The sequence below is a fragment of the Phodopus roborovskii genome, unplaced genomic scaffold, assembly GCF_943737965.1.
Source record: "Phodopus roborovskii unplaced genomic scaffold, PHOROB, whole genome shotgun sequence".
NCBI lineage: Eukaryota > Metazoa > Chordata > Mammalia > Rodentia > Cricetidae > Phodopus > Phodopus roborovskii.
Genome location: NW_026126540.1, coordinates 22,235,243 through 22,257,164, shown reverse-complemented (window position 1 = coordinate 22,257,164; position 21,922 = coordinate 22,235,243). Strand labels below are relative to the sequence as shown.

Sequence of the window (21,922 nt, the reverse complement as noted above, 5' to 3'; positions counted from 1 at the left end):
AAAATTCAATTAAAAACAAACATGCAAGCAAACATGAGAATAGCAGTACACAGAACAAGGCAAGGGCCACTCCCAAACAGAAGTGTGTGCTTAGAGATACGTTCTAAAGCTATGATAGGTTCTTTCCACATGGTTCTCTGTACTACCTGCTTGGACAATTCTGCTGGGAGTGGCCAAGGGAGAAGGGACCAGAACTCTAATAGCCCTTTTCCTCCTTGGCATCACTGCCCATACAAACCCCAGTAGCTCTGGTCCCCGCCTTCCACCTGCCAACACTCACCCTCTCTCCAAGTGGTCCCTGTTCTAGGTGGGCAAGCAGCGGGCAGCAGCAGCAACAGCACATCCCAGCACGGGCACTGCCCAGCAGCAAGCTGCCCTGGCACCGCCTAGCACTATTGTCCAAGGGATGGCTGTAGTGAGCCCGCCCTGAGGCACAAGCTGTGGAGAATGGAATGACATGGGAACTGCTTACCAGGGGAGAAAAAATTGGCTAGCTTGAGTCACTCTCTTCCATTTAACACACAGCAAGCAGAACAGCCCTTCATCTCCTTCATGCCTGCCTGTCCACCAGGAAAGGGCCTATCACAACTAGGGGTGGTACACACATCTGGAAGACCAGCTACTTGGAACGCTGAGGTAGGCGGATAGACAGGGGATGTTGCTCCAGGTTTAAAGGTCTAGTAGACATGAAAATTGGGTTCAATCCCAGCACCACGGGGGCAAGAAAGACCTGCCATTCCCCCAGTCCAAACACACACCTCAGTGCTCAGAGCCCTTTCTGCTGGACCCAACCCTCCGCTGCCCAGCTCTGCCTGATCTGCTCTTCTCCATAGATCTGGAAGGTCTTCCCTGCTCACTAACAGGATCCAGGCACATGCTACATGTTGGATTAACTGAACATAGAAGCTAACAGAGATGGGTGTTGTGGCATACTCCTATAATTCCAGCACGTGGGAGGTTGAGGCAGAAAGATCAGGAGTTCAAGGCCAACCTTCATCCTTAAGGCCCACACCTAGCACAGAGCCTCAAGTACAGCAGGTACCTAACGTGTGTTCTCACAGGTCTCCTCTCCATTCCAAGGCCTCTGCGACAATTGCGTAACATTCACAATCCCCTCAGTCCAGCAACTCCAGCAGCTGCCTCTTCCTCAAGACTCCACAGCCAGAGGGCCCTTGGAGGAGTCCAACAGGACTAATAGCCTGTGGCTCTGCCCTGGTCAGTGGAGACGCAGGGTCACTGGTTCTGAAGGGAAAGGCTGTTATTCAGCAGTGCTGTACTTGCAAACTTGATTTCAATTCCACAAGGGAAAAATCTGTGAGACTGGGGAGTGCAGAGAGAAGATTCCTAGTTGAGCCCAGGAGGAGGACTCTGGATGGTCTGCACGAGGCCCTGCTCCTTCAGACGCTCCAGGGAAGGAAATGGAAGACTGGAGCTGAGAGGAGGTGGCCAAATGCAGACACTAAAGCTGAAGCCAGAAACAAAGGAGAGAGATATCACTGGGAGCACACAAAGGCACTTAAAACACCCTGCTTAATGAGGGGTGGTAAAGCGCTGGACGGGGAACTGGGCAGCATACCGGGGAAGCAGACAAGGGGCACAAAAGCCATAGGTAATAAAACCCAGCTAGAGACCCCAAGGCGCAGGTACCCTAGACCCCAGCCTGCTCCACACAGTCACACCTGTCAGGCCAGACGCAGACAGACGGGCATTTGTACAGGCGAACAATAGCTTTGCCAGACTCCCTGCCCTCCTGGCACAGGGCAGGCCAGCTGAGTTGGAAGGGGGTAGCTACTGCCTGCAGCCCTACCCCCACCTCCCCAAGGAGACACAAACAAACCCAGAAGGGTCTAGCCAGTGCTTCTCAGCCATTCCTCAACCAGTTCCAGAAACCATGACCAATCCACTCAGTGCCCACATCTTACATCAAAACAGAGGCTGGACTTTAAAATGGGAACTGCTTCCTTATGTCCACAGAGCACAGTAAGCACTAATTTTCAAAGAGCACCCCTGAGCATCTCTGACAGAGAGACACACCCCCAAACACAGGTAACACAAACATGGGAATCACAATCTGATCCGTCCCCTCTCCGATTCAAGGTCATAGTTCCAGTGCCAGTGGGACAGAAACAGACCCTTCCTGCACCTTCTCTGGTGTCCCTGGGTGTTTCCCTAGGTACTTTTCAACCATCCTGCAGTCCCCAGGTGACCTGTCCAAGGATTCACCTCCTTATGCCCGGCTTAGCTTCTTTTTCTGCCCTAGTGCCTTCCTGGACACCCACTAGTCCTAGAATCTTTTTGAATGGCCCCCAACCCCAGCTTCCCAGAGGAGCCCCAACTCCTCACGTCCCCCAAACTATCGTAGTTTTCCTCCTGAGTTCCCCCAGCCCTGCCCCCCTGGTCCTGCACACAAAGCCAGCCACCTCTATGGCATCCAGAACAAAGACAGTCCTTTCTCCCCATCATACGCAGGGTTCAGGAAAACCCATGATGCTCCCGCCTCCAAAGCCATCCCTGGAGCTCTGATCTCTGGCCCCTGCTTTGTTCTGAGGGCCAAGACCATTAGGGGTTAGGACTCAAAAAAATCGGGAGGGGAGATGATGGGTCTTGGGTCTAAAGACGGAAAGAGCAGCTTTAAGGCTTGAAGAGGTAGGAAGTAGGGCAGAGGGAACTGAGGGGGTGGAGAAGAGGAGACAGCCTGGAAGAACAGAAACAATGAAGAGAAAAAGGAAGTGTGGATGGTATATGGATAAATCCTATGCCTACGGGAGAAAAAGGGGGCAGGCTGCGCTTAAATTCTTCCTTCTGTGAAGATGTCCTAAGAGTTAAGAAAAGACAGACGGGGGAGGGCAGATCTCTGCCCTGATCCATCCCCTTCATAGGTAGCAGGGAAGACCATGTTCCTCAAATAATCTCATTTCCAGTGGGCCCCTCTACTTCCCACCGAAGTATAAAAAGAAAGGAGACAGCTGGTGCGCTTGGGGAGGGGGAGGGGGGAGATCCAGGGTTTGTTGGCTGAGAGCCAACTCCTCCACTTCAGTAACCACAGCTTTCCGGAGGTGTCCCTCCCCTTCCGACCAGCTTAAACTGACAACCTCCCTCCTCCTCATGGTCTCCCTGCCCTCTCAGAACCACTCACTGTCCCTATCCCAGTCAGATTCCCCAATCCCTCCATGGCTAGTCATAGGATTAAAATACCAGGCTTCTAGATTTCCAGTTACCGTGTTATGGAAGAAAGAAGAAAGAGAGAAACAGGGAATGAGATACCAGGTGTCTGGCCTAGGGAAAGGCCCCGGAAGAATGTCTTCATACAGCCTCACAGGTCTGTCCCCCCAAGCTCCCCCATGGCTTTCCTTTTTAGGGTGGAACCAAATTTCCGTGCTTTCAAAAAGCGCCCCCCCCCAACCTTTGGCTCTACTCCAGGGTCTCGCTCAAACGGTTGAAAAAATAAACAGACTTTGGGAGCTGGGGCCTGGCCTGGTGGCTGGGGTTGTTAAGAGCCTGTCTGCCACCCCACCATTCACACTTCAGTCATCTTACCCTGGAGCAACTCAGAGACCTGATAGCTGCCCTTCCGGTTAGCAGACCCATCCCAGAACCCTGAAAGAACCCTCAAACTACGCTTCCCCTGGGTTCTCCAACCCACAAACCGCCTCCCAGTTCAGCACTAAGACAAGTCACTAAAACCTGCAACCAGGAAGGAGAGGGGTTTCCATCCCCAAAATAGCTCCCTGGCCTCAAAATGATAGGCTTGGCTGGCTAGGAGGGCCACTGCGCTCCTAGTGAGGACAGGGATTAAGATTAAGCCCTTCCTGACCTTCCCTTCTGAAACCTAATGTGGGTGCCCTGAGGAACAGGGAGGCCCCAACTGCCTGCACCAGGTCCCTCCCAGCTTCACATTCGCCTACAAGTCCTCGATTTCACCACTCCTGGAGACTGAGGTATGGAAAGTCATGGCATTTGGGAGTGGATCTGAATACAAAGACAGGAATAAAGGGCACTTGTAAAAGCGTGGCGGAGAGGTCGTGATGCAATGTGTGGTGAAAATTAAACACACCCAGATTCCACATGACAGGTGAAGGACCCCCGATCCGAGGCGATAATCAAAATACGGCTGAGGGGACTGGGGAGTGGGTCAGCCAAGGTGCCTGGAGAACCAGGGTGGGAACTACTCTGGGTTCCAGGCACCTCGACGCTCAGGAAGGGGAAGGCATCCCAGCTACACAAAGACAAACTGCCTTCACCTGAGAGTCGGCCTGGCCTGGCGGGAGGGAAACAGACTGTCGTTTGCTGTCCTGACCCCAGCCACTCGCCCACCCCAGGCAAGAACTGAATCACAGCTGGAAAGTCCATCGGCAAGAAGAGGAGGAGCTGACTTTTGTCTTGGAGGGGCGGGAAGGTGGGGGAGGGAGCTGGGAAACCACCCCCCTCCCGCCCCCTCCACCCCGATGGTGGGGACAAAGGGGGAAACGACCGAGCCAGCGCTGGGGGGGGGGGCACCGCCGCGAACAACCAGGCGGAACTGGGGCGCGGAAAAGGGTACCCAAAAACGTCGCCCCTAAGAGCCCGACACGCACGGCCCCCTTTCCCGCTCGGTCCCTTACCAGAGCAACTTTCTTCCAAGCAACGCAAAACACTCGGTCCCTCCGAACCACTGGTGACCCAGCTCCGCTCTCCTAGATCCCCGCACAGAAGCTGCGCGGGTACTGGAGACGCGGGTCACGTCGAGGTCCTCCAGCCCCCTCCCCATGCGCTCGCAGCCCCACCCACCCCGTCCGGCCGCAGCGCGCGGACTCCGGCTCCCCAGAGCGGGCGGGGGGACCTGGGGAGCGGCGGCGGAGGCCGGGAGGTCGGCAGGGCGCTCGGTCGCGGAGCCAGCCCACCTTGGTCGCCAGCTCCTTGCTCCGGTCGATCCGCGCGCGCGTGAGGGATTCGATCCGAGACATAATCCAGAGTGAGCCGCGGTCGGACGCGGCGGACCCGAGCGTCCAGCTCCAGCGGGGGAGGGGTCCGGCCGCACGCGTCGGCCTTGGGGACAGGAAGTCTGAGTCCCCTAGCCCCGGCACCCAGCGCCAGTTCCTCAAACCCTAGTCTCCTCCCTCGCCCAGGCTCAGGAAGGGGGGAGGCGGAGCAGAGGCAGGGCGGGGTACCCGCGCACCGGACGGGACGCAGGGGTTAGCGTTGCTTCAGCCTAGAGGACAGGAGTCCATGAACAGGTTACAGGCGCCCTCTTGCCTTTTCCCTTTAGTGTTTAGACACGCTCTGACCTCAGCGACTGCCTCTTAGCTCGCCTTTCCCAAATCAAACAAACAAACAAAAAACCCCCACTGGCACCCATTCTGGATGACTTCACTCTAAAGACCCTCAGGTTGGAGGATTCTACCATCTATGTCTTTGGCCGCTGAGGAACTAACCATAAAGGCCCATCAAATAGACTTAACTACGCAGACCTCTTTTACAGTTAGGACTGGTATGGCAAGAGGGAGGGGGGAAATCAAAAGGGAAGTAGAAGCTTGATCAGTAGATTTCACTCCCTCAAGAGTGAAGAGGACTCATTACCAAGGAATCCACAGCAGAGGGTCTCCCCCCCACGCCCACCCCAACAAGCTTCTCACATCTCTGGACCTTGTGGACCACACTCTGGCCATCCATCCCAATGCCACCTCTGCCAACTAACTACTTTGACTGTGAAGTGAGAAGTCTCCACCTTTCCTGAGGCTAGCTAAGGAAATCCTTGCTTGTGCCCTGACACCGGCTCTCTAGACTGCAAATTCAACTAGACCCAGAAGACTAGACACAACCTGCCCTTCTCAGGAAGTATTTGGAGCATGCTGAAGAGTGTGGGTGGGTTTTCATCTCTCTGGACCCTTTGAGTCAACCTGAGTTTCCTGCCACAGGGGAAATTCTTTCTCCAGTCTGTTCCATGTCCACCATTCAAGGTCCTGACACTGCTCTGTAAAACCCAGAGCCTCCTGGGACAAAATGTTGTAAAAATGTCAGGGTCCTGCCTAATCTAGTCCCAAAAAGTGTGTGATGGCATGGGAATGAAGGACAGGGTGGAGTGTGGTGTGGTGGGATGGGAATGGGGGATGGGGTGAAACCCTGCTCAAGGCCACTAGCTAGCTTCCTGGGCTTCTCAGTAGCCCGATAGGATGATGCTGGGCTGCAGGTTTCCAGCCCAACTCATTACTCTGCGGTGCCAGTTTTAGCCTCTGTCTCTATTTTGGGCTCCACAGCCTCAACCGCTGGCCTCGCTGGTTGGGCTCCTCACCCCTGCACAACTCTGACTCTGACCTATCCCCTGCCTAGCAACTCCCTCGTCTTCTGCACCCATTCTCCTGCTTGGAATCCTTATATAGTAAAGGCTGGGGGGGGGGGGGAAACTATGCACAGAACAGGCTAGCTACATGAAGCAGGAAGGACTTCCCCAGGCCAATTCTGGTTCCTCTAAAAGAAACCTAGGAAGGCCTGAGGAGCTCCTGCGTACCAGACTACTCCCTTAAGTGACCAGCCATAGCTGATAAATGTACTAACTTTAAAAACAGCTAGCTAGAGGTCAGATTCCTAGCTGCCTGGCTTTACCTCTGGGGGCTCAGAGTCCTCTGTTGGACTAGGACCTCATTTTCCCCCAAGGCCTGTGTTTTTCTCCAGCTTCAGCCTGCTCTCCACCCCACCTGCTGTCACTGCTTCTCAGCTCTACACTCTGAAAACCAAGCCTCTAAAGCCATCCGTACTTAATGAGCTTGTGTCTTTGGCCTGATTCAGTTTCTGTTTGCTGTATCCTCTGGAACAATGAATGATTTCCTTCCTTCTGGATGCCCCCCCTTTCCCAAACCCTTTCATCCCAGCCCCCATGTAATCCTATCCAGTGACATCTTTCAGAAGTTATTTGTATGTATATAAAACCAAAAACCTCTGCCAGAATCCAAAAGTAACCAATGCTCTCATTGGCTCGTTTAACTTGGAGAGAGAGAGGGGGGGAAAAAAAAAGGTACCATTCCCATTGACAGCTAGGAAGGAAGGGTCTGATTTCCAAAGGGCCATTAGAGAGAGAGGCCAACAGTGCCTCTGGCTGCCTAGACCCAAGTGCATGCAGTCCAAAAATCAGCCTTTCTTCTGATTACTTTGGGTCTTAGATTTAGGGAGGAATAAGATATACATGGCCACAGTGGCTTCCCAGCAAGAGCTGGTGGGGGAAGGTTCTTGGGTTTAGTGAGAGAGGCAGAGGCCTCTTAACCAGTGCTATGCCTCAAGCAAGCTGAGGGATCCTAAGTAACCCAGCCTCTGGGCTATCTTTGTCTGTGAAATGGTGATTAATGTATCACAATCACTAATCTCTGCCAGAGTGTTCTAAGAAGCTCTAGAAAATAAGCTCTAGAAAAGTGTTTGGCCACCCATGAGATGCCAGTCAAGTGGGGAGGAATAGGCTACCTCCTCCTCTCCATCCCTAGCAGTATACAGCAGTGGTACCCAAACTGGAAACGAGGGAGCAAGGGCTAGCATGATGTAGGTAGCACATTCAATGAGGGTGTAGAGAAGGTGGATGGAGTTTCAAAGAGGAAGATGCAGAGAAGACTGATAAAGATGGGCCAACAAGCAGAGCAGCATACTGACCTATGCTGTCTCTTCTTGTTCCCTGTCCATGCTGCAGAGTCCAGACCCAGGTTCCCCTTCTTCAGGTTACTCTGTCTCCTAACAGGCTGCTAGGCCAAGGGTGAGCAAATGCTGTGAGACAGCCTGACCAGAGCCTGTGTCCTGGGGGGGTAGGGGGTGGGATTCAGATCCTAAGGACTTCCTTTGTTCTCTACAATCTGATTCTTGACTCTGCCTGCCTTCCCCATGTCCAGGGGTTTTTTAATTGTGATATGTCAAGAACTGGAGAGATGGCTCAGTGGTTAAAGGCACTGACTGCTCTTCCAGAGGACCTGGGTTCAATTCCCAGCACTCACATGACAGCTAACAACTTTCTGTAACTCCAAGATCTGACAACTTCACACAGACACACATGCAGGCAAAACATGAATGCTCATAAAATAAAAGTAAATAAATTATATTTTAAAAGATTGTGATATGCCATATCATGTCTACATCACCCTCAACTCCCTCTCTGGAAAGGTCCCAGCAATGGGCCTGTTTCCATCCCTACCTTCCCTGCCCACAGGATGAAATCAAGAAATTCTGCCCTCAGAGTCTGTCCCCCAAAAGAACCCTGCTTTGCACTTGACTGCTGTGGCAACAACCTGACTTGGGTAACCCATGGTCCTGCCAGCTGAATAGGATGTCTCCTCCAGGTGTCTTAGTGATCACAGGCAACCTCAGGTTGGAAAACACAAGCATGCTAGTGTAAAAGGGGAGTGATTTGTTGTGCCCCAGTAAGTGAAGCCTGTGAAGCCAGCACCCAGAAGGCTTCAGACAAGATAATGAAGGCCAACCAGGCTGTAGAGTTGGGGAGTAATTGCCAGAGAAGAAAAAGGTGGAGAGGGAGAGAAGGGAGGGAGAAAGGGAGGAAGAAAGCAAGCATCACAGCTAGGTGTGGTGGTACACACCTAAAGTCCCAGCACTTGAGACAGACATGGGAGGATCTAGAGTTCAAGGTCATCATCAACTACAGAATGTAAGGCCAGAATGCAAACAAAAGGCCACGTGTGTGCTGTCTCATGCCTGGAATCTAAAATCTCAGCACTCTGGAGGCCGAGACAGGACAGAAGCCACAATTGAGGCTACCTGGGCTACACAGTGAATTCCAGGGGAGTCTGAGCTACAGAGTAAGACCTTGTTTCAAAACAAGAAGTTTAAAAAGAAACAAATGGAAAATTCAGGTTGCAGCCAAAGCTCCCTGCTTCACCAGAGTCTAGGGATAATGACAATGACAAAGGAAAGAGCAGGACACCTCCACTTCCTGGCATCCCAAGGCACGTGGCCACAAACGTGCTACATAATCACATACCTCCCTAGCTCCCACTCTGCCTGTGGTCTTACTTCAACCCCTTCAGTTGCTGTATCCACCCATAAAATTATGAGTATAAACACACTTTGGAAACTCTAACCCTCTATGAATAAGTGAAAGGCGTTGCTGTAATTATCATTCTTATGTCCAATGGGTAAAATCTCTGCTGCCCACCTCCTAGCCATGGGTGGCCCAAAGTCAGGGAGCCCAGGCCATTCCTCAGCTCCTGGCCCTTTTTCTCTTCCAGTTGTCTGCAGCAGCTGTCTGCTAAGCAGAAGAGGACAGAAACAGAGAAAAGCTGATTTACTGGGACACTCAGAGATTTGAAAGTACAGCATGTGTTCTCTTAAAATGAGAACCCTGAGCCGGGTGGTGGTGACATATGCCTTTAGTCCCAGCACTCAGGAGGCAGAGGCAGGTGCATCTCTGTGAGTTCGAGACCAGCCTGGTCTACAAGAGCTAGTTCCAGGACAGCCTCTAAAACCACAGAGAAACCCTGTCTGGAAAAATCAAAAAAGAAGAAAAAAAAAAGAGAGAGAGAGAACCCTGGCCCTGAGTCTCCATCAGGAGAGTTGGGAAGGGGTGGCCTGCTAAGACACAGAGAAAGAGAAGTAGGGAGGATAGCAGATCTGTACCGCCTGCTTCCCCACCCCCACCCCCAGGGCTGATGCCTACCTTGGCCTTGCCGGTCATGCCCAAGAAGAAACTGAAGGTCCGTCGCAGGGAGGAGCCTGCCCAGGTCCCTGAGTCCCCTTCCAGCTGACTACCACTGTAAAAAGACAGGGAAGAGGTGAGGAGAGGGAGCTGGGGGGGAAAATAGAACACAGGGATGGCAGGTGACCATGCCATTGAGATAGGAGACTGGAAACATCCCCAATCCCCACCTCCTTGCTCTTCTGGGTCTGGGTGTTCAAGTTTTCCTTACCCCTCTATTTATGAGGAAACTCCAGACTCCTCCCAGATAAAGGCAGCCACCCCTTTCCTCTCCAGCTGGAGATGGGAGGGTCTAGTCCCTCTCAAACTGTTCTCCATCAGATGTGGTTGGAGAGACGGCCCTCCAGGGGGCATTTTCCCCTCTCCAAACAAGAGCCCTGTGTAGACCCTCTGCTGTTTGGAAAAAGCCCCTGGGCCTAAAGCCAATAAGAACCGAATTTCCTGGGATTTCATCAGCCCATCCCATGAGCTAATCCCTACTGGAGCCAGGAGGTTGTGTCAGCTAGAGAATTTCAGGATCACAAATCAGAGCCCCGACTCTTAAAGGGCCCATGTGCAGCTCTCACAGACACACAAGCCAGATAAACAGGTGCTGATTTTGCATGCTTATTTGCATAGTTATTGAAATGTCCAGCATCGGTCTCCGTTTCTAAGTTCCATTTCAGGCCCTGTCCCTTTGCTGGGAATTCCACAGCCTTCAGCTAGATGCCCCTGAGACGCTTTTCATGGGCAGTTATCTGCCATCCAAACCTCATACAAACGATCACTGTCCATCCCGCAGCAGCAGAATGGCCTACTCTCCTTTTTGTTACTCACAACAACAAGCAAATCTCTCTCTCTCTACTACTCAGCAGCTTCCGTAGGGTTTGGCTTCTACTCCTTTTCTCTCCCTCGTTCTTCTTCCATCCCTTAGGGCTAGGACACAACAGGAAGAAAGCAGGTTCTATGCAGCTAGGGGAGATGGCTGTTTGCAGGCCTCTCCTCGGAAGCACTCTGGAGGACGGTGTTTGAAGAAGCTGGGAATTTTGGGGCTACAAAATCCATGGGCCACACCCATCACTCCTACAGTAGGCCTTTGATGGGCTCAGAATCTCCCAAACTCACCATTTCCTGAGGTCTGTGGCAGAGGACCGGAATGAGTTACCTGCTAAAACACAAGGAAAAGAGAGAAGTGTCCAGTAAAAGCCAGACAAAGGCACCTAAGGCTGCCTTCCCAACCCCCTCCACCTGGATCAGGTTCCCAGGCTGCAGGTGCATGTGACGCCATTCCTGAGGGCGGCCCTGGGGAGCAGGGACAGAGGGCGGGGTCTGAGGAGAGCACAGCTGAATGACTTGAGAACCAGCTAAAGTGAAGAACTAGCTGGAACTGATGGTTCATTCCTGCTCTGGTAAACAGAGAGGGCTGAAGTTCTGCATTGAGCTCCCCATACTCCATCTTGGTTCAGTTATGTGTGTGCATGTGGGGGGAGGGGCAGGCGTGTGGAGATCAGGAGAGTTTCTCCTTCCACCATGTGGGTCCCAGGGATCGAACCCAAGTTGTTAGACTTAGTGGCAAGCACCTTTACCCAGTGAGCCATCTTGCTAGCCCCCCACATGTGCCATCTTCAGGACAAAGATGCACTTGAAGTAACTGGCCTCCGTCTCTAGGGATAGGGGAGCCTGAAAGACCCCTTCTATCTTGTGTTCCCATTCACTGGCAGGACAGCCTCAGAGACACTGATGTCCTGAGTAAGAAAGACCCCTCACTTGAAGGGATTTTCAGAACCCCAAGAGTGTATGACCTGCATATCATTTGGGTCATTGAGATTCAAGACAGCTAACTCTGGGACTGCTGTTGACACTGGTGAGAGAAAGGGCCATCATTTCTTTGAGCTCCATTTTCACTTACCTTCTGGATCTGAGCAGTCCAAGAGGAAATTGATGCCACTCATGGACACAGCTTTGGACAGCATGCCAGTAGAGTGAATGAAAGAGGCAGCAGAGAGATGGCGGGAACTCTGACCCTGAGAAATTGTGCATAGTCCTTACACAACGGCCACGCTTCAGGCCATGCTCCGTCCACCCTCCTGGAATGTGTCTCCCTTCCCCACAGTTAAGCCCTTCCACCCAGCCTCCCAACATTCTACATGACCCACATCTGGGCTACTTCACTGGAAATAGTTGGGATATTATTGCTGAGGCTAGCCCATTAACCTGAACAGATAACACAAGCCTGTATATTTTCTCATTGTTATTTTGTGTTTCTGGTGTGTGTGTGTGTGTGTGTGTGTGTGTGTGTGTGTGTGTAACAGCAGGAGGTGTGGAGGTCAGCTGACAACTTTCAGGGCTTGGTTTTCTCCTTCCATCATTAGATCTAAGGGTAAAACTTAGGTTGAGTTTTGCACAGTGAGAGTTTCTATCTGCTGAGCCTCTTTCTTTTAAACTTACTATTGAGAAATTGTCTTAGGTAGCTCAGCCTGCTGAGATCACTATGTAGCTGAGGATGAGCTCAAACTTGTCTTTTCGAGACAGGGCTTCTCTGTGGAGTCCTGGTTGTTCTGGAACTTGCTATGTAGACCAAGTTGACCTCAAATTCATAGAGATCCACCTGCCTCTTGACTCCTGAGATCTGGAATTAAAGGCTGTGCCAATCCTCTACCTTCTGAGTGTTGCGATTACAGTTGGCCTTGCTACTATATCTCATTCTAAAATTGGGGTGTAGTTTTTTGGTTTTTTAAATCAATGCAGAATTGTGGAACATATTTATGGGACACAATGTGAGATATATATATATATATATATATATATATATATATATATATATATAAACATCTCTTTTTTCAAATTTTGTTTTGTTTGTTTTTCAAGACAGGGTTTCTCTGTATTGCTTTGGAGCCTGTACTGGAACTCACTCTGTAGACCAGGCTGGTCTGGAACTCACAGAGTTCTGCCTGCCTCTGCCTCCCAAGTGTTGGGACTATATGCATGTGCCACCAACACCTGGCTCTTTTTTCAAATTTTAAATTAGATTTGTGTGTGTGTGTGAGTGAGAGAGAGAGGGAGAGAGAGAGAGAGAGAGAGAGCACTTGTAGAGGACAGAAGGCAACTGACAACTTGCAGGAGTCAGTTCTTTCCTTTCACAATGTGTCTTAGATATTAAGCTCAGGTCATAAGGAGTCTACTTACTAAGTCACCTCCTGCCCTTTTTTCTTTGTGTGTGTGTGTGTGTGTGTGTGCTTTCTTGTTTGGTTTGAGACTGGGTTTTACTATGTAGTTCAGAATGGCCTTAAATTCATGACTCTGGAGCCAGAAGGTGGTGATTCACACCTTAAATCCCAGCACTAGGGAGGCGGAGGCAGGTGGATCTCTGTGAGTTCAAGGCCAGCCTGGTCTACAGAGTGAGTTCCAGGACAGCCAGGAACCAGGACTATACAGAGAAACCCTGTCTCCAAAAAAAAAAAAAAAAAAATGTAATAATAATAAAAATAATAATAATTTACAATTCTGTCGCCTCAACCCCTCCAGTGTGAAATTACAGACTTATAGTGCCATTTCTGACACTGAGGTTGGTTTCTGTTTTGATATAGGATTTCATTGTGTAGCTCTGGCTGACCTAGAACTCACCATTTAGACCAGTCTAACCTCAAACACAGAAATCTGTCTGCCTTTATCTCCCAAGTGCTGAGATCAAAGGTTTGTGCCACCACAACCAACTATAAATAATTTTTAAAAAGTAAAGTTCTGTTTTTTTAAAAAGCAAAAAGAGTCCAAATTGATATAAAGCATCCAACACAAAATAACCAAAAAAGGGTCCGTGTCAGAGTGTCCAAAGAACACAGTCGATACAGTGTAAGACGAGAGCATGGCCTCCCTCAGAAATACCAACACTGAAATCTTTGGAGGGCCTCTGTGTAAAGGGCCACATAACAGTTCCTCCCACCCTACACTAAGATTAATTCAAATGTGTGAAAGACTTTAAAGTAAAACCTGGAACTTTGAAACTGATGCAAGAAAACACAGGGATACATTTCAAGACACAGGCACAGGAAAAACCTTTTTCTGTTTTCTTTTTGTTTATAAACAGGGTCTTCTGCAATGTAGCCAAGGACTACCTTGATCTTCTGATAACCCTGCCTCCATCCTAGCCAGGAATCTCAAACATCTAGTTTGTTTGTTTTCAGTTGTTGTTTTTTGTTTTATGTGTACGTGTGTATGCCTGAGTGTATATAATGTGTTCCACATGTGTGCATGTTCCCAAAGAGACCACAAGAGGGCATTACATCACCTGGGGCTGGATTAGAAATGGTGTAAACCAGATGATACTGGTCCTCTGCAAGAATAGTAAGTACTGTTAACCTCTGAGCCATCTTTCTAGCCACAAATCTAATTTATAAAGTCAAGGGATCAATCCAAGACAACAGCTAAGCCACACCCTCAGCCCTGGGCAGAGGATTTTCTTTCTGTAAAGGACTTCAAAGGACAGAAAATTAAACGAGAATTGATAAATGTAATTCTATGAAGTTTAAAAAGCTTCAGTACAATGAAGGAAACAATTATCTTTTTTCTTTCTTTCTTTTTTAAGCCTGTGTAATGGATGGAGAGAGCCAGCACCTAAAAGCTGTCCTCTGACTTCCACATAGATACAGTGGCATGTGTGTGCTTGTCCAGGCACATAAAGCAAATGAATGTTTAAAAAGAAAGAAAGAAAGAAAAAAGTTAGTCTGATCCTGGTGGCACACAGGGAGCTCCCAGCACCTGGAAGGCAGAGATATCCTAGGAATTCTGGAAGGCCTTTATAGACTAGTCTGGTCTCAATAAATACATTAAAAAAAAAAAAAAAAGAACAAGACAAAAGACCTGGAAGGTGGTGGCACATGCCTTAAATCCCAGCACTCAAGAGGCAGAAGCAGGCAGATCTCTGTGAGTTTGAGAACAGCCTGTACTACAGAGTGAGTTCCAGGAGTTCCAGGACAGGCTTTAAAGCTACACAGAGAGACCCTGTTTAAAAAAAAAAAAAGGAAAAAGGAAAAAAGAAAGGAAAGGAGGAAAGGAAGTACATGTCAACAATCAATAGGGATGAAGGTATTGATGATGTCCTGGGATGGGAAGTATTTGGTTTGTTTTGGTTTTTGTACTTATAAATCTTGTAAATATTTTATTTTTAAAAAACAAAGCCAGAGTTGGGGGTAGTGGTTCATGCCTGTAATCCTTGCACTTAAGAGTCAGGAAAATCGTCACAAGTTGGAGGTGAGCCTGATCTACTTGCCAAGTTCCAAACCAGCTAAGGCTACATAATCTCAAAACACAAAAACAAAACAGAAAAGCTGGGTGTGGTGTGTGTCCGTGATCCCAGAGCTAGGAAGGGCAGAGGCAGGAGGACTAAGGGGGCTAGCCTGGGCTATATAAGTAGATCTAGTTCACATAAAAGAATGAGATAAAACCAAAAGCAAAGGAAAATACAAGAGCATATTAGTGACTGTAGCCAGCTGAAGAGCAGAGGACAAAGCTACAGCCTAGAAGTTTAGAGCAACAGAGGTGGCTGAACAGTCATGACAGTGAGTGGCCCAGAACTGAGACTCCAGCATCCCAGTAACCAACCAGGTACTGCATGTACAGGCATGTGCACCTGCACACATGTATGCACATGAACACACACACACACACCATAAATCTCTTTACAGTGTGAAAAAATCAATTTTGGAATGAGATTTTGGAATGAAATGTGTGTCTGCAGCCCCTACCTAGCCCCTGAGAATCAGATTTTTAGTCCACAGGCTTTGGAGTAATGCCACAAGAAAGAAAACCAAGAACCTCAAACCCTGAGGCAAGGAGACTATTAAGGGGAGGCCTTAAAGATTAGGTGAAGAGGAGAAGAGGAATGTAACACATACGGGAAACACCAGGAGAGAGCCAGAGAGGAGAAATCACAATACCAAGAGGGGAGTGAGTATGATGAGAAGAGAGGAAAGAAGGACTGAACAAAAAACAGAGACTCAAGAGGAGAACTCATCTCCTGTTCCAGTCTGTGAGTCAGGAAGCTTAATGCCTTTCTTACTGAACTCACTTCCTGTGCCAGCCTCTGGGTCAGGAAGCCTAATGCCATTCTTCTAATAACTGCAACTATAAGGCAGTTTTATTTCTGATTTGAGGGAAGATGAGGTAAGTGCATCAGCTGCTCAGTGAGGAAGGTCTGGGAGTGAGAGCCTGCTCTTTATAATCTCTCTCTCTTAAAATGGGGGAGTCGGGAGGAAACTTTCAGAGGTGTGGGTGAGCAAAAACAGGAGCTGAATAAGATGGGGTCTGCTACTGGCCTGAAAGGCTGGCCATGGTCTTCCTCCAGCCAGCCCTTTCTTTCACCAGTACACATTCTAACAGTGAGGGTCAGGTTAGAGCTCCTGGGCAGCGGGGGAAGGAGCACAGGAGGGATCTTCAGCCAATTGAGACTCTCTGGCGTGCAGGATACCACAGCCAGGGGTTCCTCCCAAGCCTATATCCTTAAGTCCTGGAACACCACTCCCCAGATGTATTCCCTCATCCAGAAAGCTGAGCAATTGCTGCATCCTCTCTCCTTCCCTCATCCTCCCTCCCTTCCTCTCTCCTTCCTTTCCACCCTTCCTCTGTTGCTGGGATTAAACCCAGTGGCCCCAGCATCACCTGTGCTAGGCTCTGTATCCTTTCTCAATCGCTACCCCTGTTAAAATCTCATTTGAGAGCTGCTGTGTCTTTCAGGGTACCAGATGCTGAGTTTTTTCCCACAAATAATAAGTTCAGTTCCAACTCTGGGAAATATGGGGCACACAGAAAGAAGTAGTCATAGCCACCAAAGGGACAGAGGTCTTACGAGTAAGAGGAGGGGACAGATACCCATATCAATACAGAGAGACGGCCACGGAAAAGAAGAAACAGTGTTACAGAAAGAGCTTCGGGGTTCATCGCACACAGGCTCAGGGAAGCAGACAGAGGGTCACAGAAGATAGATTCAGATGGGCCCAGATGGAGCCAGAGCCAGGTCCGGGCAAGGGAGACTCAGCAGCTGATGGAACAGAAAAAGCACAGAGTGGTTGCTGGCAGGGGAGCGGGGTGGGGGTGGGGGGTGGGGACAGTGGGGGGTGCCAGGCAGTGGCCTGGCTGAGGTCTATCAGTCATACCGGGTGGGAAGATTGGCCACCCTGCGGCTGGTGCTGCGGCTGCGGCTGTGCTCCCAGAAAGGTGTCCAGTTCCTCGTGGCTCTGCAGAAAAGGGTCTTCCTGGGAATCTGGGCATCCCGATGAGTGCAGTCTCCTCCTGAAACACACATTGCCACCACTGCCCTTGTAGCCAGTAGTCAGTGATGGGCACCAGGAACGAACAGTTCCTCAGCCCAGCCCTGTTGTTTGCCCCCAGCCCAGCCCTTCCTGTTAGCACAGGCACAGCTCAAACTCAAACTAAGCTTGGTGCTGGCACAGTTGACTTCAGACAAGAGCGGCCCCTGCTGGTGCAAAGTGCCCTCCAGAAAGGAAAGCTAAATTCTTGTTTGGTTTCTGGTGCCAACCTCTCCTCTTACTCAGCTATGGTAAAGCCAACACTCCTTCGCTCTGCACCTGAGGCACAGAATTAACCTGTGTTCATGAAGGATGGGTGACACTTTAGACATCCAGAGAAACCACGGAGGCAGGCATCACAAAAGGTACTCAAGGCACTCTGCCTTCAGCCAGGCCTGTGGGAAGGCATTGCTGTTCACCGAGTTCTCACAAAATCAGTGCTGGGACAAAGTTGCAGGGAGCATCTCCCTCAATCAACAAAGCCCCCTGTGTCCATACCCAAGAGCTGAAGAATGCTGAACCGCTCACTAGAGCTAAGGGCTTGTCTAAGGAGACCATACCCAAGTCAAGAGACTGTGCCTTGGTGGTAGCTGGCCCTGGAGATGACCGCTCACACTGGACTCACATGGCTAACCCCCTCCCCCATCTTCTCTTTTTTTACTTCCTCTATTTTGGGGAAGTGGTTAGGGATTTTTCAGGAGATAGGGAAGACAAGGGTCCCTCTCCCCAAGCCTGCTAAGCATGTGCAGATCTCTGAGCATAGGCAGCTGTTCCCAGCCAGGCATGGTGGCCTAAGCCTGTCATCTCAACACTTGAGAGGGGGTTGGGAGAATCAGGAATTTGAGGCCAGACTGAACTACCAGAAACCCTGTCTCAAAAATAAAACAAAAAACAACGGACAATCTAACGAACATAAAACTACAGCTGTTTTTGGCTACAGCTGCATCCAGGACATGGGTCAGCCTCAGCCTGGAACCAGCAGGTGGCAGAAGCCTGGGGAAACACTACCAATGTCCCTCAAGAAATCCCCTGACGTTCTCTGGACCTATTTCCTGTCTATAAAAAAAAAAAGAGGCTGGGTAATATGATCTCCAAGTTTTTTGACACCATTGTATGGGACTATGAAACTCAAAGGGGACCAACCCACTCAGTACTCCCTCCCACTACCACTCCACCTGCCTGTGTTATGGGTGGGAAGGATAAGGACCACGTGAAGAGTCCTGTTCTAGAAAGCAGTGTCTGTGCTACCCAGGGCTCATCACAAGCCAGGCCGTGATTCTCCAGGAGAGCTTTGAACTCCTTAGAGATAGTTGTCTCTTCAGAGAGATCACGGGCTGTGGGGGCAGGGTGTGTGTGTGTGTGTGTGTGTGTGTGTGTGTGAAGACACCAAATGTGCTTTTCTAAATGCTTTCTCCAAGGTTTGGAAATGCTGAAGGGAGGCTCAGGAGGTCCCCTGGGGACTCACCTGCTCACTGGGTCCTGAAACTCCTTCCCAGGCCCCCAACTGTGCCTTTTGAAGGAATCACTGGTGTTGCTATGGGCTCTGAAAGCCCCAGATCTTCTAAGGGGTGAGGTGTAGAAGCCATCATTGTCTTCCTGTTTTCCTTTCTTCCCTTCCTCCTCTTCATCCTCCTCTTCCTCCAGCTGCTCTCTGGATTCAACTGCAGACAGACAGCATTGAGTGTGGCCTTGGGGCGCTGGGTCTTCACCTACGAGGGACTCCTCTGGGGCTGATCTGTTCATGGAAGGTACACGGAGACAGCTCTGAATTGAGAAGAAAGAGAAGGGTGAGCAGAATTCTAGAACCTTGGAACCAGACTTAGTGCCACAGACCCTCGAGAAGCTGAGGCAGGAGTATGGCCCTGAGTTGCGGCCAGGCTAAGCTGGGCTGCACGGTGAGTTTTGTGCTAGTTTGGGCTAAGAATGAGGCCCTGTCTTTTAAAATATGAAGAAAGAATGAAGCTGCAAGCGGGTAGCACATTCCTCTAATCCCAGCATTTGGGAAGCAAAGGTAAACTGATGTTAGTAAGTTTGAGGCTAGCTTGGCCTTTGTGTAGCAAGTTCCAGGCCAGCCAGAACTACATAGTGAGATCCTATCTTAAAGAAAAAGAGAAAGGAAGGAAGGAAGGAAGAAAGAACGAAAGAACGAAAGACCAAAAGAACGAAAGAAAGAAAGAAAGAAAGAAAGAAAGAAAGAAAGAAAGCAAGCTAGAGAAATGGCCCAGAGGTTGAGCACTGGCTGCTCTTCCAGAGGTCCTGAGTTCAATTCCCAGCACCTATATCATTGCCCTCTTCTGGTGTGCAGGTGTATATGCAGACAGAACACTCGTTTACATAAAACAAGTCATTTTTCTTTCTTTCTTTCTTTTCTTTTCTTTTTTTTGTTTTGGTTTTTCAAGATGAGGTTTCTCTGTGGCTTTGGAGGCTGTCCTGACTAGTTCTTGTAGAACAGGCTGGACTTGAACTCACAGAGATCCACCTGCTTCTGCCTCCCGAGTGCTGGGATTAAAGGCGTGTGCCACCACCGCCTGGCTAAAATAAGTAAATCTTAAAAAAAAAAATAAATAAATAAAAGAAAGAAGAAAGAGAGATGAAAGACAGAAAGGACAGCCTGGATGGGGAAGGTTCCAGCCAGGCTATTGAGCATCTCCTGCCCCTCACTCAGCTGAGGCAGAGTTGGAGGATGCCTGGCTAAGTATTATGAAGGTTGAGTGTAGAATGTGGCTGTAGAACTTTCTGGCTGTTAGTCCAGTGTTCTGTCCAGTGTGGACGGCCTTTGCTGTGAGTGGTAGCTCATGCATGAAATCTCAGTGCTCAGAAGGCAAAACAGGAAAATTGAGAGTTGAAGGCCACTGTGGGAAATAAAGTCAATTGGAAGCAAGCCTAAACTACATAGTGAGACTTTGTTTCAAAATGAAAAAATTTAAAAGATATTCATGTTTGCTCATTATTACTCCATCCATAGATCATCTATCTATATGGTAGAAAGCCATGCAAAAAAAAAAAAAAAAAAATAAGCCAGATACAAGCCAGTGTGGCAGTGGTGGTGCATGCCTTTAATACCAGTACTTAGGAGGCATAGAGAGGCAGATCTCTGTGAGTTACAGGCCAGCCTGGGCTACAAAGCCAGTTCCAGGACAGCTAGGGATGTACAAAGAAACCCTGTCTCAAACTCCCCCAAAAAATTGTGTGTGTGTGTGCTGAGACTAAAGAACAATTATTAAACAATGCCTTCATAACTACCAAATGGTACAAAAGTCTTTAGTCATGATGGGCGAGGTAGCGTACACCTTTAAATCCAGCACTCAGGAGGCAGAGACAGATCTCTGGGAGTTTGAGACCAGCCTCCTCTACATACAGTCAGGGCTACACAGTGAGACCTTGTCTTGCAAACAGACAAGCAAAGAAACATTGTCTCTTGTCTATCATCAGTAGAGCATATCCCTAGTAGGAGTCTCCAGAAAGCAGAACAGGAGGAGCAGATTAACTTTGGGGGGCAGGTGGCTGGGATCTGGCCAAGGGAAGGTAAAAGCTTCCAGGTTGCTAAAGTAACAGGGAGAAAGGTCTATGTGAGAAAGCTTAGTGGGTAAAAGCACTTGTGTGCAAGCTTGACAGCCTGAGGCCAATGTCTGGATCCTACAGTGGAAAGAGGCAATAGACTTCCAAAAGTCCTCTGCCCTGCACACATGTGCTGTGGCATGTGTGGGTAAGTAAGTGGGCTCATTTATTTGTTTATACATGCATGTACATTCTCAGGTCAGAGGACACCTTCCAGGAGTTTGCTCTCTGTTCTCATTTTTTGCTCCCAGCCCCCTCCCAACTTCCCCTGACCTCTTAGCTCAGGAAATGGCTCGAGACAAGGGAACAGCCCAGGCTGGGTCTTTTGCACTGAGTCAAGTCACTGTTTCTGATGACAGAACTAGAAGATTCTGAAACAGGCGCTTGAGATGAATCGGGCAAAACAGGAAAAAACAATAAGCAGTCATTTGATTTATCCTCCTGTCTCCTAATGCCCTAGCCTGTCTCCACCTTTAGCGACCTGCATTAACCATGCTGCTCATCTCTAACTCACATCTTATGAGAACTAGGGTAATAACTTAAAGTAATTATTTGCAGCAGGGGGCACTGTAGCTCAAAGCCAACCCCATGCATTCTTCAGGTGTAATTGTGGTTTAAAGTACTAAACCTCATGATTTGGGGCTTGCTTCTTTTTCTTTCCTTTCTTTCTTTCTTTTCTTTTTTTTTTTCTTTCTTTCTTTCTTTTTTCTTTTTTTTTTTTTGGTCTCAGAAAATATGAGAATGGCATTCCTAGCTGGGTGGTGCACACCTTTGATCCCAGCACTCAGGAATCAGATCTCTGTGAGTTGAGGCCAGCCTGGTCTATAGAGCGAGGTCCAGGACAGCACACAGAGAAACCCCATCTTGAAAAATGAAAGCAAGAGAGAGGTAGGTTTGAATGAAAACGGCCTCCTCCATAGACTGGTCCCCAGTTGATGGGATTGTTTTGGGAAGGACTGGGAGGTGTGACTTGCTGGAGGAAGTGTGTCACTGGGGGGTGGGCTTTCAGGTTTCAACCTCTCTCTCTTCCTCTCTGTCTGTCTGTCTGTCTCTCTTCATCTTGCCTATGTTCCCTGCCATGATGATCACAGGCTTTACCTCTGAAAGTGTAAGCAAGTCCCAATTAACTGCTTCCTTTTGTTGAAGGGACCAGACCCTCACCCAGCCCCCTGCTTTGGCAGCCATGACAGGCTGCAGAAAAGACCCAGCAAGATGTAGGCCTCTGACTCAGAGACCTGTGCTGAGCTTCTGACCTTGCTCGACCTTGTCCCAGTCACTGGGAAGCCAGATATCCTCTACTTGGCAAGGAACCAATCAGAAGTTAGCTGGCGGGCTCTGGATGTGCTTTATGGTAACAGTGGAATGTAGAGCATAGCAACAGTCCTGGGAGGGGCTCTGAGCATAGCAACCATTGCTGCAGGTTCAG

General features: G+C 49.4%; 1 protein-coding gene across 7 annotated transcripts in view; it reads right to left on the bottom strand.

Annotated features, from left to right (window-relative positions):
• Arhgef2 (Rho/Rac guanine nucleotide exchange factor 2) overlaps positions 1 to 18,702 on the bottom strand; it is a 38,480-nt gene extending 19,778 nt beyond the window's left edge. For 2 of the 7 annotated variants that reach the window (XM_051199345.1, XM_051199347.1), the window contains exons 1-5: positions 18,404 to 18,702; positions 16,786 to 16,921; positions 11,547 to 11,661; positions 10,763 to 10,805; positions 9,620 to 9,713 (exon numbers count right to left, since the gene is read on the bottom strand). In XM_051199345.1, coding sequence (XP_051055302.1) covers positions 9,620 to 9,713; positions 10,763 to 10,805; positions 11,547 to 11,661; positions 16,786 to 16,921; positions 18,404 to 18,681 — 666 coding nt within the window. In that variant the 5' untranslated portion in view covers positions 18,682 to 18,702. Of the gene's footprint in view, positions 1 to 280; positions 401 to 4,601; positions 4,753 to 4,880; positions 5,093 to 9,619; positions 9,714 to 9,828; positions 10,054 to 10,762; positions 10,806 to 11,546; positions 11,662 to 16,785; positions 16,922 to 18,403 lie in introns of those variants that run through there. The other 5 variants (XM_051199346.1, XM_051199352.1, XM_051199348.1 and 2 more) reach the window with 5 other exon arrangements.
• Between the last annotated feature and the right edge of the window lie 3,220 nt (positions 18,703 to 21,922).